General features: G+C 37.0%; 1 protein-coding gene across 4 annotated transcripts in view; it reads right to left on the bottom strand.

The window, feature by feature from the left end:
- Positions 1 to 2,221: 2,221 nt before the first annotated feature.
- LOC124113293 (glycine receptor subunit alpha-2-like) overlaps positions 2,222 to 17,288 on the bottom strand; it is a 110,526-nt gene continuing 95,459 nt past the window's right edge. For all 4 annotated transcript variants that reach the window (XM_046473592.2, XM_046473591.2, XM_046473590.2 and 1 more), the window contains exons 2-9: positions 11,429 to 11,540; positions 10,619 to 10,683; positions 8,973 to 9,040; positions 8,593 to 8,819; positions 7,732 to 7,814; positions 7,441 to 7,575; positions 3,678 to 4,060; positions 2,222 to 3,431 (exon numbers count right to left, since the gene is read on the bottom strand). In XM_046473592.2, the coding sequence (XP_046329548.2) occupies positions 3,285 to 3,431; positions 3,678 to 4,060; positions 7,441 to 7,575; positions 7,732 to 7,814; positions 8,593 to 8,819; positions 8,973 to 9,040; positions 10,619 to 10,683; positions 11,429 to 11,502 (1,182 nt within the window). In that variant the 5' untranslated portion in view covers positions 11,503 to 11,540 and the 3' untranslated portion in view covers positions 2,222 to 3,284. The remainder of the gene's footprint in view (positions 3,432 to 3,677; positions 4,061 to 7,440; positions 7,576 to 7,731; positions 7,815 to 8,592; positions 8,820 to 8,972; positions 9,041 to 10,618; positions 10,684 to 11,428; positions 11,541 to 17,288) is intronic.

The following is a 17,288-nucleotide window of genomic DNA, read 5'->3' on the forward strand; positions in this document are numbered from 1 at the left end:
ATTTCACACAACATTTACTTCACCAACTAGGTTGGATCATCAAAACAAAAAAGTCCGAAACGATTCCAACACAACAACTCTCCAACACAAGTCCGTGCAAGGTGTTTGTACCCCAGGATCATCCAATCCACCCTTACGCCAATGCACATAGGCACAGGCCCTCACCAAGAGGGTGTCAACTTCACCTACGTCCAATCCAGGGTTTCCTCAAGCCATACCTTCAGGACATGATTGTCAGTTTCTAATCTCTCACCACCTATATCCACATCTCCAATGGCGGTTAGGTGTCTCCTTGCAGCCATTCACCCCGATCCTCCACCTCTTCGTCGACAGGTGCAGGGCGGTTGTCTCTCAAAGAAAGCCAGCTTCACATCAACAACCTACAAAGCGATGATTCCGGCAGTGTCTCATTGGTTGACACTCCTTCAGTCCTCCACACATTTTATCCAACTGATCGACTCCATCAACATTCAAGTTCGGGGTAACATATTCCTGGCATCTCCAATGTCCAAACTGGACAAAGCATCTCCCACGGAATGGCAATTACATCCAAAAATATTCCAGTGTATTTGCCAGTTATTTCCAAGGGATACTCTTCACGATTGGCTAAGACCATTGTAGAGGTAGACCCCTGCCATGGCATCTCCTCAACAAATTGCTGAATACCTTCATCATCTCTGATCATCTCGTAAGTTTAAAGGTTCTACTCTAGCTACATACTTTGCGATGGCCGTGATCAATTCCACTGACACAGCTACAACAGCTGCAAAGATTTCTACAATCGCCAGACTGCAATCATTGATTCAATCTTACAAGTTGGCAGACCAGTCATCACGATCCTACCGCCGACCTGGGATCAAAACATCATTTTGGATCATCTAACTTCGGCTGATCAAAAACCTCTGGCCGAGAAGGCACTTCGACGATTACGGAAGAGATGATTCATCCCGCTCTCCACGACAGCTACTACGGAAATATCTCGTACAACAATATCGTTTTGGATACGCTCGGGCTTACACCTTCACTGCTCCAGTCGCATCAAACCCTTGCTGTCACCTCTACTATGGCTCTTCACAATAATTTCTCCTTGTGAGCAATTATGGAGGAATATTTCTGGAAATCTGATACAGTATTGACATCCCATTACCTCCGAGACATATCAAAGGCGGACGTTCAAGGCCTTCCAAAATCGGACCTTCGGTGCTCGCGCAAACAGTCTCCAAGACACACCTGCCCAGATAGAGTTGTATTACATCAATCTCTACTTATAATAAACCTCGTCATGATTGTTTGTGTTTATTGTATTCATTTGGGCTTCCCAGAATGAGTATCCGGTTGGAGGATATAATCAGTCGTCTCTAAAGACCTCCGTCTTCAACTCGAAGTCGTCATTAGACGCGGCCGATCTCGGTATCCGGATCCCTTATCTCACGCACCTCTATTTCAGGTATGTGTGCTAAGCAGTGGATTGATGATCCGTTTGTGGGTATTGTCGATCGTTTCCTCTTCTCGTCCTAGCCCATCGATTCAATTACCAACAAAGTGTGGTTGAGGGTTCAACGAAGCGATAAAAGAGATGCCACGCGGGTCGACCCTGAGGTCATAAGGAGATAGGGATATCCCGTCTTGTAGATTCCACGAATGGATACAACCCTTCTAGAATATAAATTGTACTCGTTTTGTTTAGACATACGATACGCTTGCTTACACGTATGGACATGTTACACAAATTGTACCTGACTTATTGACTTTCGTTTGTTCAAGTATCAGGATCTTAAACTCTTTGTTTTTTCCATTCCTGCCTACGCGATTTTTTCTTACGACACGTAACTTCGTTACTTTATTAAGTATTGTACCACTGTAAAGTTCCCGCTTCCTTCTGAGTATCCTGCAGTTGTTGACTTACAGACTAGGGAGTTGCGCCCCACCCTCTACCTGTTGGATAAATCGATAGTGTGAGACAGGATAAGTTTAAGATTTGGAAATTTTGCAATAAATTGTCCATCCACGCATCACAATTCCTTAGTCTATACGCTCTTGAGTTGAATGAGTTGGCTGGGATTGACATATGAACAGTGCTTGTAGGTGTGAAGTGTGCAAGCGTGCATGACCAACATCTGGTTGGTGACCACGGCGATGTTAGGTATGTACGGGTGACTTAACTTTAGAAGCTGGAAACCTTTATTTCAGACACGGTTGAAAGAAGGAGAAATTCATAGTGTGACATAGGATAAGTATATAAATATACGATTTATTGTAAAATGTCCAATTTTAGAATTCTACAACCAATTTGCAACGTAATTCTGAGATATGTTACTGGTTGTTTTACTGTCTGTTGTTGACACGATTGTATTGGTATAAATTTAGTAGATGTTTCACTCACTCACTGAATGCAATATGCATTGACAAACACCTAACATTGCAAAGCCACTGTGTGTGTGTGTGTGTGTGTGTGTGTGTGTGTGTGTGTGTGTGTGTGTGTGTGAACTGTAATCTGGTGTGGTAAACATGTTAAACTACTATTTGCAGCTCAGAATGTGTTCGATTTATCACTGCATAGTGATAGTTTACCTGTCAATTGTCAATTGTAGCAAAACTTGGTTTGCGAGAGACGGACATGAATATTGTATATTTATTACATGTTTATCTTTAAAATTCATAAACAATTTCACTTCAGTAGATTTTCTCTGCAATTAATCTACTTTATTCAAATTATTACAAATTTATGAGCCCGCAGTAGCATAGGCGTTTGTATGTGTGAGGGGGTTTAATTACTCTGTTAATTCATGATGATATATAAGATAGACTGACATGTTTATAACATCCATTTATCTGAAAACCTAGTACGTATTTGAACACGAAATACAATCCAGTATACAGATGTAGCTATAATTTGTGTGCGTTAAAGCGTATTCGGAAAATTGGATAGATTACCCAGTGTTTGAAAGTCAAACAGAAAAAAGCTTTGAAGTGATAGCAATATTTATAACCGTGCATGTGAATCAATATTGTCCTGACATGTCTGACAGAGCACTGCGTGTACACTACAGCAACAAATACCCATTGGCTATTCCACGGTTCGGTACATACACTTAAGAAGAATAACAAAATTTCCTCAGTGCAATAAAAGTGAAATATTTCAATACGTGAATAAGATCCGAATTTAGTAAAAACAACAACATAAACTGCAATACATCTGAACGATGCAACTGGCTGAGACGAACAGTCAATGTGTCGTGTAACTTGCCTCTAATTATGCGAAACTACCTCATAATGTGTACCGTCTACAAGCTATAGGCCATCCAGTAAACAGCACAGAAGACGATGAAAGCGCCAGGAAAAAACACACGAGACACATTGTCCACATTCTTTGCTCTTGCGGCCCCCGAAGGATCTTGGACCCACTTGGATACGGGTTCACTGTTTCCTTGCTGCAAAAAAGTTTAACATACAGATCAGATATAAACGTATTTTTAATTCAATTATTACTACATGGTCTTTTATGCTGAACGCATTCTAAATCTGTCGGCGACAATATGAAACCAGTTGTTTCTATTGCAACCATTAGCCAAGCCCAAATACGCAGTTCTAACAGCATTACTGGATAACGAATCATACTTGATACAAATTGAGAAGTAACTCTGATCAGTCAGAAACAACAATACAATGGTGTTTACCCTCAGTGGGGACTTTTCCACAATATCCAGAGATATGTCCTTTGGTGCTTGTCGGCGCTTCACCTGTCTCCTATCCATGACATTTACCAGAGCAAACTCTAGCAATGACGCAAATACAAAACAAAGACAGGCTGCCATCCACACATCAATCGCTTTCACATAGGAAACCCGGGGTAGAGAGGAAATGGCCATAGATTTCTGTGTTGTCATGGTGAGGACAGTGAGAATGCCGAGTGAGATGCGTGCAGGGACAGCGTCCACATTGAGCCAGAAAGACACCCACGACAGCAGTACGATCAGCATGCTGGGAATGTAGATCTGTATCATGTAGAAACCAATGTTCCTCTGCAGATGGAAGTCAACGGCTATACACGTAAAATTCCCTGAAATGAAAACAAAACACACACACACGTTCAAATGTTGTATTCCTTAACATTGTGTATTGGAGGAATCATTTCAACTGCTCTGCAACAGCTTCAAGCTTCATATCTCATTGTGTCATGTTATTGATGATTTAGAAGTCTTCTTATTTTTAGTTCATAAAGAACTTCACCATAATTATTTTCATTTTATATTGTATATCTATTTTTTAAGTTTCATACCAACTAGCATGACAAAAGACTTACGAACGAAACAATAAAAAGTCGAAATAGAACCATGTCATAACGTTATTTAAAATATATGTAAATCAAATAAATACCATCCTATAAAAAGAGACACAAACCTCGAAGGAGTTGATGGAATATATTGGATAACCAGGCGTACTAAGTTATGACATTCACTTCTTAAGTCTTATTAATTGTTGTAAAATGTGTTATAAACGTGCAATTCCGACTTGTTTCAGTATATTATGAAATAGCGGTTGCCATATTCGCGCCTCCTTGTCACCTCCGAGCTTGTGTGATGTAAACATTGCAAACATCAGTTTAATTTGAAGCGTCTCTGACTTATTCTGCTGATTTCCCAACGGGACCGTCTCTTCCTATTATCAGACGTAAAAAGAGTAAACCTCCAATAAGGGAGATATGAGTTGTGCTTGGCCTGCTCGCCCCCTCATACCAGGTTCACTGTAACAGCTAGCTTGGGAGCTGAAGCTGGAACACTCAAGGGCTGAACATTTTGTTTATTGTAATGTGGTGATTACTTTCAACCAATCAATATAAATGAAATTTATCAAGCCTTTTGGAAAAAATTTATCTGAAAGCTTTTGTTGACATGTTAATATGTGATAGAATATTGTACCTTTCAATCCAAAATCGAATGCGCCTAACCAAATTTATCACCCACTAATACGATTATGCATACCCTTATGTACAATTGTAATTTGATCACTGGCAGTGAGTGATTATGTGCTTCTTCAAGGAATCGTTTTCGTCTCCTCGAAAAAAATATCCTTGATGATCTTTTTTCAAAAGTAAAACAGTATTTGTTTCATACCATGCAAGCGCAATTGAGTGTAATCAAAGAAGGCTAAAAGCAAAAACTGTACTTTGTGTACACAAAAGAACCACAGGCATATGGCTACTCACCTGTACATCAAAATTCATTAGCAATAGCAATTTGAAAAGTACATTGATTAAACCAGACTAGGGAAATCAGTACATGTGGAACGAGATCTTTCTCCAGATTTCCGCCTTAAAAGCGTCTCTGGATGTTCGCTGGTGTGTATATGTGAGACAACACGCTCAGCTGGCAATGCCTGTCTGTACTACTCCCTCAGGGACAATGCTGCTGAGGCCTCTTCTTTTCACTAACTGGTTTACGGATTATTTTCCAAAACCGTAGGGTTGGTAGGAGAACTTGAATTAGGCAAACTCCCGTGTTGCCATAATGTAATTACCGTGTGTTTTTAGGTAGAATAGGTCTTCAGCAACCCATGCTTGCCGTAAAAGGCGACTATGCTTGTCGTAAAAGGCGACTAACGGTGGTCAGGCTCGCTGACTTGGTTGATGCATGTCATCGATCCCAATTGTGTGGATCGATGCTCATGATATCAATCACTGGATTGTCTGGTCCAGTCTCGATTATTTACAGACCGCCGTCATATAGCTGGAATATTGCTGAGTGCGGCGTTAAACAACAAACCAACCAACCAATCAACCGCGTCTTTTTAAGGTCGTGAATGCAATGAACCAGCATAAACGCATAAACCTTTACAATAGAAAGGCCTGTACGTCTACGAGTCCTTATGGCAAGACGGCTCGAAGAGAACAAATAATCCCCCTTGTCAATTATATCATCGCCCACTATCGAAAGTTTTGAAGCTTTGTCTGAATAATATATAGTAAAACAGTACAATGTTTATGGCCTTTTCAAAGAATAAAAACAAATTAACACTGACGACGAGATAGGTTATTATTCCTTTGGAAATTACTGATCAGCTGTATGCAAAGTTGTTTGACCTTAGACTTTCGCTAAGTGTTGTACCAGACGCTGGGATAACACGAATATTTAGTCCAATCTACAAAAAGGGGAATCCGAGAGATCCCAACTCAAACAGACCTATTACCATACTAAGCCGTAAGACGTAGTTGCTTTGTTTGTACATAATAATGAAATAGCAAAACGCGTGCAAGCAGACTCTTAAAGCATTTTTCCAAACTTAGCATGTACTATATATTGTATATTTACTAATATATCTCGGGGCTTTCGAAACTGTAACTTTGGTTTTAACTGTTAAAGTCAAACAGAGAGACGTACTTGAAGAAAGTTAACACAGATTCAAAATATGTTCAATGATATCAAATCTTGTTTTACTGGTCACAACGGAGCTCTCCTGGGAGAAACTTAATTCCGAAATGACCTCGATTCTCAGCTTCTGAAACCTGTTCGTAATGTCGGTAAATGCTAAATGTAGAAGTAATGGTTATCTTTTATTGATGTTACAAATTGTGTTCTTGATTTACGCTGTTTACAAGTTCCTGCTTAGTGTGGATCCAAGCTTTTTCTTTTTTCTTTGTATGATTATTCCAAATGGAAGATAAATGTTAAGCTTGCAAAAACTAATTTATTGTGCCGTCCCTTAAATAACAGAAAATTAAATTTCTGAGGAAGACATTAAAATTGAAATCTTTAACAACCTAAAGGACATCTGTTAAGAAGAGATAAACGCGTGGCATTATCTTACATGCAGACTGTCTTTTGAATGCAGTTGATGTTTTGGTGGTACCTAATTTTTTCTACAGTTGTTAAGCTAGAGGTTATGAAACATCGGACAATCTTGAAAAGTAGGTACATCTAAACAATACGAAAGTCGCTCTGGTTTATTTTGTGTATTGAGTCGGAATCATAAAAAGAACACTGCTTTCAGCAGAGATTATTTCTGATTATGGATTTAGTTTTGTCGCTTTTCATTTTCATTTAACCATCCTGAACACATCTGAGATCTATTCTGGTGCTAGACATCTCTTCACCTTGTTCAGAGAAGGTTTCGTAAGATAACAGTCGAATGGACAGGGAACGGTCAAAGGGATGAACGGTCAGACAAATGATCACGCTGAAATACATCAATTCATTTTAGCAGTTCCACTTTAAAAAAGCCTATAGGTTAATTACTAGTTGTACTCATTGGTATGATAGCATCAGGACTTCCTACGGCTAGCTCTGTCATAACGTCTTCTAAATTAAAACAGATAGTGAAATAGTAATTCCGCAATGACATTTTAGAATTTAAAGTTTTCGAAATGCGATTCAAAACCTCTAAATGTTTCAAATATCAAACAATCACGCTGACTCGGCTTAACTTCATGACAGCAAAGCGTACCGTTTTCATCCTCCTCTGTGCAGTTGCGGGTTTCTATATCACTCAAGCTAAACTGAGGCAACTGCAGTTTCCATCGCCGTTTGACAGGGTCCTCATCCTTCCATTTGAACATTAGACTTCTCTTTGAAAAGGCGACTGGAAACAAACAAATACATAATCAAATCGAAAACATTCAGATTGTCTTCCACCGTAAAAAGTAACCTTTTGGCAGCAAATATTCAGTGATATTGGATGCCGCATGTCTCATATATTACACTGCAAGTCTAACAGAGTAATATTACTAATACTCACAGCTTTGAACCAACAAGGAGCACATCTGTGAATCCATGGGGTACTTTTGTAACTGCATTGGACATGACGCCGTCAGGGACACCCTATATGTGCAAGTGTGACAGGTAAATGCAAGGAAATGTGTATTGAATTGTCACGAATGTCTCTTAGTCTAGAAAATAATTGTAATGGAAGTCCCTGTTTTCTGAACTTGGAGAAAATACTCAACGTCAGCAAAAATGCAGTACTGGAATGCAGGGATTCACTTTTCTTTTATTTTCATAGTTTCTTGATAGTTAACCAGTGATTATACATGATTATACCATCAATACCATTTCCAAGAATCCGGGCTCAAGAGAGTTGCCTTATGGTAACATTGAACTGATATCAAGGTGAAATTCTTTATTGGATACTCTCACCTTTTTCGCGAACGCCTGGTGTCATCACTTTTTGATGGTGAGTCATAAACACATGCTCATGATACAGTCGGAATAGTAAAATCGACTCTCCTTTTAGCAGAGATTTCTTGTGGCTTTAGGGTTTTGTCGCTTATATTAACAATATTTTACAACAATAGATACCAAGCATTATTCAATGACATAACCAATTACAATACCATTGATAATGACCCAAAACATTCACATTGCCCATGCCTTACTGACATATCTCAACATGTTAACCTCGTGGTGTAAAAATCACACCGCGGTCCTGAAACTCTGAACACCATTCATACGGATCTATTCATTCCTACCACACAATGCTTCCTGTAAGATTTCAAACTAACAAACAGTGTCTGTCATCTGTCAACGTAATCACCTACACATTATGTGACATGCTGTGGTCCCCGCGACATAATAGTAATACAAAACATATTATGCCTACCTTAGTTTGTAAACTACGTGGCCGTCACTATACAAGTGTAGCATTTTGTTGGGTACGGTCACAGAGTGGAAGGACGCTCGCTTTTCGTTAGAGAAATACAGATCTGGCACCCACACACCATCCATCAATTTCGTGTCCAATTCCAGGTATTCAGCATCTATAAGGCCTAGAAACTCCAAGCGTTTGTCTTTCCATTCTTGGACTACGAAGGCATTCAGACTGAATTCCTGAAAGACAGATACGCAGATCGGTATATACTTGTAGTCTGTCAGATAGTGAGAACTAAATAAATGAGTCTTGACACAGCATAACTAGCGGTGTTGTATATTCCATGACACAGAAGAATACTATACAAAAACCAATTTTAAACTGTAACTTACCATTGTCTGTTCACTGATGGAGTCTATGTTGTTGATGAATAGTGAAACATCGACCTCAGTAGGGGTGCCTAGAAATGCAAAAATGGTACATGATTATTATTTATAAGTCATACATATTGCTTTAAAGATGTCCTTGCACACACGGGTCAATGTACAGCACAATACATTTTGGAAATATTCATGGTACAATGGTAAACACTGATCGTAAACCGTTTAAGCGTAATAACAAGAGTGGTGTTTCCATCGTAGCAATCCACAATGAAATTGTATTAATTCGACAATTCATTGATACGAAATGTGTTTTTACATTAAGCACTACTACCATCCTACTTGTGGTCTTCAACTAGATGTTTCATGTGCACTAGAACCCTTTCCTCGTAATTGCTTCTCGTAGATGTAGCAATTGCCAGTATCGTGTTTTCTCTGTAAGCAGTATACATGATTTGATTCCTGTGTTTGCACATTGACTTAACTCAAGAGTGTGGAAGTAAAATTGAAGTTCAGCAATTTCATAAAAATGAACTAAGCATATGGCTGACTGGTTGGTGGACCTGGCCAACCCAAACAAAATGACACCTCGGGGTGTAACCCGTCATAATTACTGGCACACCTTTTCGGTCAAAGGATTAATAGAAAAAGCGCTTTCGTGTGATGAAAGCATCAGTCTGATATCTTAAACTATCTCAAACATATGTTCAAATTGCTCCCTAATAGTGTATCATACAATGCAGTGCATTTCAGTCATCGTCTATCTATCCAAAACATAAGGTTATAAGCAATTCTGCATAACATTACCTCCTCGTGTAAAAAAACACACACACAAATTTAAGTAAAACCTTTAAACCGAAAGTTGCAGCTACCTCAACGTTATAAGCATTTCCAATTTAATGACGTCGCTTCAGGACATACCAAATATACTGAATCGCAAAAGAAACGTCACCATGGATAGATATATTAGAAACCTTATTTGTCCAAACACTGTAAACACTAGTATCTGAGGAAATGGCATCACAAGTCAGAATCTCGTGTGTCTGCCATGTGCATTGTTGACTGCCGTTCAACGTCGATACATGGAATGGATGAGGCGGTTGATAAGGCCATAGGCACTTGAGCCCACACTCTGAGGAACACCTGACGCAGTTCTGCTGCAGTTGTCGGCCTTGGTCGGACGTCATTCAGCCGTCTTTGAATCTCGTCCCACAGGTGCTAAATGGGATTTAAATCGGGACTGAGGACAGGCCACTGCATGGTTCTGATGCCATTCTGCTTGAGGAAGTCTCTTGTTGCTCTCGCAGTGTGGGCACGGGCGTTATCATCCTGAAACTCGTGGTTGCGGCGACGTGCTAAATGAGGTATGGCGTGTGGCCTCAAGACATGCATGTCATCGTATACCAATTGCATGGATCGATGCTCATGACATCAATCACTGGATTGTCTGGTCCAGACTCGAATATTTACAGACCACCGTCACATAGCTGGAATATTGCTAAATGCGGCGTTAAACAACAAACAAACAAATAAAAATCATATCTATAATTACGTCCATTCAGATTGATTTGTCGTATTTTCAAACATAACATTGATCGATAGGGGGCGTGTCTGCTTATATTTTACGGACAGGAGTAAGTGATGACGAATGGAATTACCTTCATCAAACGTTGGGGTCACACGGTTATCATAATCTTCAAGAAGAGCTTTGATAAAGTCCGTCCTGAAATGTACAACAAATTGATGTAGTTTAGTACAACACTTTTGTAATGAAAAGACATACAATGGTAAAGTTGTATCGACGTTTGATCTCTCAAAATACTTCTTGTCAAGATTTCCTTTTTTTTAAATGATGTTTAGTATATTACCGCGCAAGTTATTTCAATATCTTTTCGGTTAATCAATTTATATAATCTGTGACTGGTTGCTTGATGATACACCTGTCGATAATCTGTTGATGCAACCTGATCAAATAGACAAAGTGATATTTCCAAAATTTATTGCAAGAAATATTTTCATACAAGGAATTGTAATATATCATTCTACTAACAGAGTCGAATTTATGTTTTTCTCATTCACGTCATTCTTATCACATGTTATATAAATGTTGCCGTTAAGTTACTAAAAAAATATAAAACATTGAAGTCCAAGCAGAACTAGAAGTGTATTAGCTGCCAGTGGTATTGCATGTTAATGGAATTCATATATACTGAACCAAATTAAAAACTTCACAATCCTAAAATTTAACATTTTGACCAGTTATCATTGTGGGCCCTTATTGTGTATTTAAACAGTAATGGCCACGTAGTGTCTTCAGATAACACCCGTTTTTTGTGCAGGTGAATCGATCAAAATCATGTGCACAGCACTATAGTGGCAAAAGTGTTTTTTCACGTGCAACTGGTCACGTGGCCATAATACACCACGTGTTTTCAGTAAAAATTTAGACACAGCGCTTTGTCACGTACCTTGATTGGGCGTGAACAATTTGTCCTAATCCTATCAGTGTCACAAGCCTAAAGACATCAAACATCGACTGCATTGCAGCAGGTGATTGGCAAGAAACACGTATCAAGCAGTCTGAAACACACAGAATATATTTATACACATTATTCAATCAATTAATCTTTCAATCTATATACCATCACACCACTCACAGTGGTACAGGGCATATCGGTGATCTTTTCAATTTTGTACAGATACACTTTTAAAATTTACTATTTACTTGCATAACTGAAACTGTTTTATACAAAAATAGTTGCAGTTTATAATAATATTTCACATTATAATATTTCTTCACAAAAAACAGTGCATTCCCATCTCATCTTCAACCGAAATCACAGTGGTGGACATATCATTAAATGGCAGGTACCAACCTCTTCAGGTCATAATAAGTCATCATAAAAATCCAAAATCAAGCTTGACATAGGAATAAAAGGCCCCAGCTGGATCTCGGAGCCACTTTCTACCACAGAGGGGCCAGGATTTACTGGATGCAAACGGGTTGAAAAAAACCCCAAAACATAATCCACAACTATAATATACGAGGGGTGTTCATGAAAGATTTCCCCTAAACCACTTAGGGCTATCATATTTGGTTGAAATTTCACATGTGTAATGATACATGTATCTATGTGTTATGTCTGAATTTGCAGCACCGAACTATTAATCTTACCACTTTTACAGGTGTTATGATCGAGTAGGGTGTGACAATAGAGCCAGTAGAATACCGAGCAGTGATTAGGTTTTTATATTTGAAAGGTCGCACACCAAAAGAAACTTTCGATGAAATGAAAGCAACTTATGGGGAAGATGACCCCATCATATGACATTGTTAAACACTGGCATCGCCAGTTCAAGTGTGGTCGGACATCTGTGGAAACAGCTGCCATTCGCCCACATTCAGCCATTGATGAGGACACTATCCATCAAGTGGAGACCGCCATTTTGGCAGACCGACGTATAACTGTTCGCCAGTTAGCAAAAGATGTCATACCTGGACTGTACACTTACTGCAAATATGTTATGACTATATAGTTTGATACTTGTACAGTACACTTACTCCAAATATATCATGACTATATAGTTTGATGCTTCGACTGTACACTTACTGCAAATATGTTGTGACTATATAGTTTGATATTCGGACTGTACACTTACTCCAAATATGCTATGACTATTTAGTTTGATACTTGGACTGTACACTTACTGCAAATATGTTGTGACTATATAGTTTGAAACTTGGACTGTACACTTACTCCAAATATGTTATGACTATATAGTTTGATACTTGGACTGTACACATACATGTACTCCAAATATGCTATGACTATATAGTTTGATACTTGGACTGTACACTTACTCAAAATATGTTATGACTATATAGTTTGATACTTGGACTGTACACTTACTCCAGATATGTTATGACTATATAGTTTGATACTTGGACTGTACACATACTCCAAATATGCTATGACTATATAGTTTGATACTTGGACTGTACACTTACTCAAAATATGTTATGACTATATAGTTTGATACTTGGACTGTACACATACTCCAAATATGTTATGACTATATAGTTTGATACTTGGACTGTACACTTACTCAAAATATGTTGTGACTATATAGTTTAACACTTGGACTGTACACTTACTCCAAATATGCTATGACTATATAGTTTGATACTTGGACTGTACACTTACTGCAAATATGTTATGACTATATAGTTTGAAACTTGGACTGTACACTTACTCCAAATATGTTATGACTATATAGTTTGATACTTGGACTGTACACATACTCCAAATATGCTATGACTATATAGTTTGATACTCGGACTGTACAATTACTCCAAAAATGTTATGACTATATAGTTTGATACTTGGACTGTACACATACTCCAAATATGCTATGACTATATAGTTTGATACTTGGACTGTACACATACTCCAAATATGCTATGACTATATAGTTTGATACTTGGACTGTACACTTACTCAAAATATGTTGTGACTATATAGTTTAATACTTGGACTGTACACTTACTCCAAATATGTTATGTCTATATAGTTTGATACTTTGACTGTACTCTTCCTCCAAATATGTTGTGACTATATAGTTTGAAACTTGGACTGTACACTTACTCCAAATATGTTATGACTATATAGTTTGATACTTGGACTGTACACATACTCCAAATATGCTATGACTATATAGTTTGATACTTGGACTGTACACTTACTCAAAATATGTTGTGACTATTTAGTTTAATACTTGGACTGTACACTTACTCCAAATATGTTATGTCTATATAGTTTGATACTTTGACTGTACTCTTCCTCCAAATATGTTATGACTATAAAGTTTGATACTTGGACTGTACAATAACTTCAAATATGTTATGACTATTTAGTGTGATACGTGGACCGTATACTTACTGCAAATATATTGGGACTATATAGTTTGATACTCGGACTGTACACTTACTCGAAATATGTTATGACTATATAGTTTGATGCTTGGACTGTACACTTACTCCAAATGTGTTATGACTATATAGTTTGATACTTGGACTGTACACTTACTCCAGATATGTTATGACTATATAGTTTGATACTTGGACTGTACACATACTCCAAATATGCTATGACTATATAGTTTGATACTTGGACTGTACACTTACTCCAGATATGTTATGACTATATAGTTTGATACTTGGACTGTACACATACTCCAAATATGCTATGACTATATAGTTTGATACTTGGACTGTACACTTACTCAAAATATGTTATGACTATATAGTTTGATACTTGGACTGTACACATACTCCAAATATGTTATGACTATATAGTTTGATACTTGGACTGTACACTTACTCAAAATATGTTGTGACTATATAGTTTAACACTTGGACTGTACACTTACTCCAAATATGCTATGACTATATAGTTTGATACTTGGACTGTACACATACTGCAAATATGTTGTGACTATATAGTTTGAAACTTGGACTGTACACTTACTCCAAATATGTTATGACTATATAGTTTGATACTTGGACTGTACAAATACTCCAAATATGCTATGACTATATAGTTTGATACTTGGACTGTACACTTACTCCAAATATGTTATGACTATATAGTTTGATACTTGGACTGTACACTTACTGCAAATATGTTGTGACTATATAGTTTGAAACTTGGACTGTACACTTACTCCAAATATGTTATGACTATATAGTTTGATACTTGGACTGTACACATACTCCAAATATGCTATGACTATATAGTTTGATACTCGGACTGTACAATTACTCCAAAAATGTTATGACTATATAGTTTGATACTTGGACTGTACACATACTCCAAATATGCTATGACTATATAGTTTGATACTTGGACTGTACACATACTCCAAATATGCTATGACTATATAGTTTGATACTTGGACTGTACACTTACTCAAAATATGTTGTGACTATATAGTTTAATACTTGGACTGTACACTTACTCCAAATATGTTATGTCTATATAGTTTGATACTTTGACTGTACTCTTCCTCCAAATATGTTGTGACTATATAGTTTGAAACTTGGACTGTACACTTACTCCAAATATGTTATGACTATATAGTTTGATACTTGGACTGTACACATACTCCAAATATGCTATGACTATATAGTTTGATACTTGGACTGTACACTTACTCAAAATATGTTGTGACTATTTAGTTTAATACTTGGACTGTACACTTACTCCAAATATGTTATGTCTATATAGTTTGATACTTTGACTGTACACTTCCTCCAAATATGTTATGACTATAAAGTTTGATACTTGGACTGTACAATAACTTCAAATATGTTATGACTATTTAGTGTGATACGTGGACCGTATACCTACTGCAAATATATTGGGACTATATAGTTTGATACTCGGACTGTACACTTACTCGAAATATGTTATGACTATATAGTTTGATGCTTGGACTGTACACTTACTCCAAATATGTTATGACTATATGGTTTGATACTTAGACTGTACAATTACTCCAATTATGTTATGTGTATATAGTTTGATACTTTGACTGTACACTTCCTCCAAATATGTTATGACTATAAACTGTGATACGTGGACCGTATACTTACTGCAAATATATTGGGACTATATAGTTTGATACTCGGACTGTACACTTACTCGAAATATGTTATGACTATATAGTTTGATACTTGGACAGTACCCTTACTCCAAATATGTTATGACTATATAGTTTGATACTTGGACTGTACACATACATGTACTCCAAATATGCTATGACTATATAGTTTGATACTTGGACTGTACACTTACTCAAAATATGTTATGACTATATAGTTTGATACTTGGACTGTACACTTACTCCAGATATGTTATGACTATATAGTTTGATACTTGGACAGTACCCTTACTCCAAATATGTTATGACTATATAGTTTGATACTTGGACTGTACACATACATGTACTCCAAATATGCTATGACTATATAGTTTGATACTTGGACTGTACACTTACTCAAAATATGTTATGACTATATAGTTTGATACTTGGACTGTACACTTACTCCAGATATGTTATGACTATATAGTTTGATACTTGGACTGTACACATACTCCAAATATGCTATGACTATATAGTTTGATACTTGGACTGTACACTTACTCAAAATATGTTGTGACTATATAGTTTAATACTTGGACAGTACCCTTACTCCAAATATGTTATGACTATATAGTTTGATACTTGGACTGTACACATACATGTACTCCAAATATGCTATGACTATATAGTTTGATACTTGGACTGTACACTTACTCAAAATATGTTGTGACTATATAGTTTAATACTTGGACAGTACCCTTACTCCAAATATGTTATGACTATATAGTTTGATACTTGGACTGTACACATACATGTACTCCAAATATGCTATGACTATATAGTTTGATACTTTGACTGTACTCTTCCTCCAAATATGTTGTGACTATATAGTTTGAAACTTGGACTGTACACTTACTCCAAATATGTTATGACTATATAGTTTGATACTTGGACTGTACACATACTCCAAATATGCTATGACTATATAGTTTGATACTTGGACTGTACACTTACTCAAAATATGTTGTGACTATATAGTTTAATACTTGGACTGTACACTTACTCCAAATATGTTATGTCTATATAGTTTGATACTTTGACTGTACTCTTCCTCCAAATATGTTATGACTATAAAGTTTGATACTTGGACTGTACAATAACTTCAAATATGTTATGACTATTTAGTGTGATACGTGGACCGTATACTTACTGCAAATATATTGGGACTATATAGTTTGATACTCGGACTGTACACTTACTCGAAATATGTTATGACTATATAGTTTGATGCTTGGACTGTACACTTACTCCAAATATGTTATGACTATATAGTTTGATACTTGGACTGTACACTTACTCCAGATATGTTATGACTATATAGTTTGATACTTGGACTGTACACATACTCCAAATATGCTATGACTATATAGTTTGATACTTGGACTGTACACTTACTCAAAATATGTTATGACTATATAGTTTGATACTTGGACTGTACACATACTCCAAATATGTTATGACTATATAGTTTGATACTTGGACTGTACACTTACTCAAAATATGTTGTGACTATATAGTTTAACACTTGGACTGTACACTTACTCCAAATATGCTATGACTATATAGTTTGATACTTGGACTGTACACATACTGCAAATATGTTGTGACTATATAGTTTGAAAC

The sequence above is a fragment of the Haliotis rufescens genome, unplaced genomic scaffold (assembly GCF_023055435.1).
Source record: "Haliotis rufescens isolate VD_foot unplaced genomic scaffold, xgHalRufe1.0.p SCAF_7, whole genome shotgun sequence".
Lineage (NCBI taxonomy): Eukaryota > Metazoa > Mollusca > Gastropoda > Lepetellida > Haliotidae > Haliotis > Haliotis rufescens.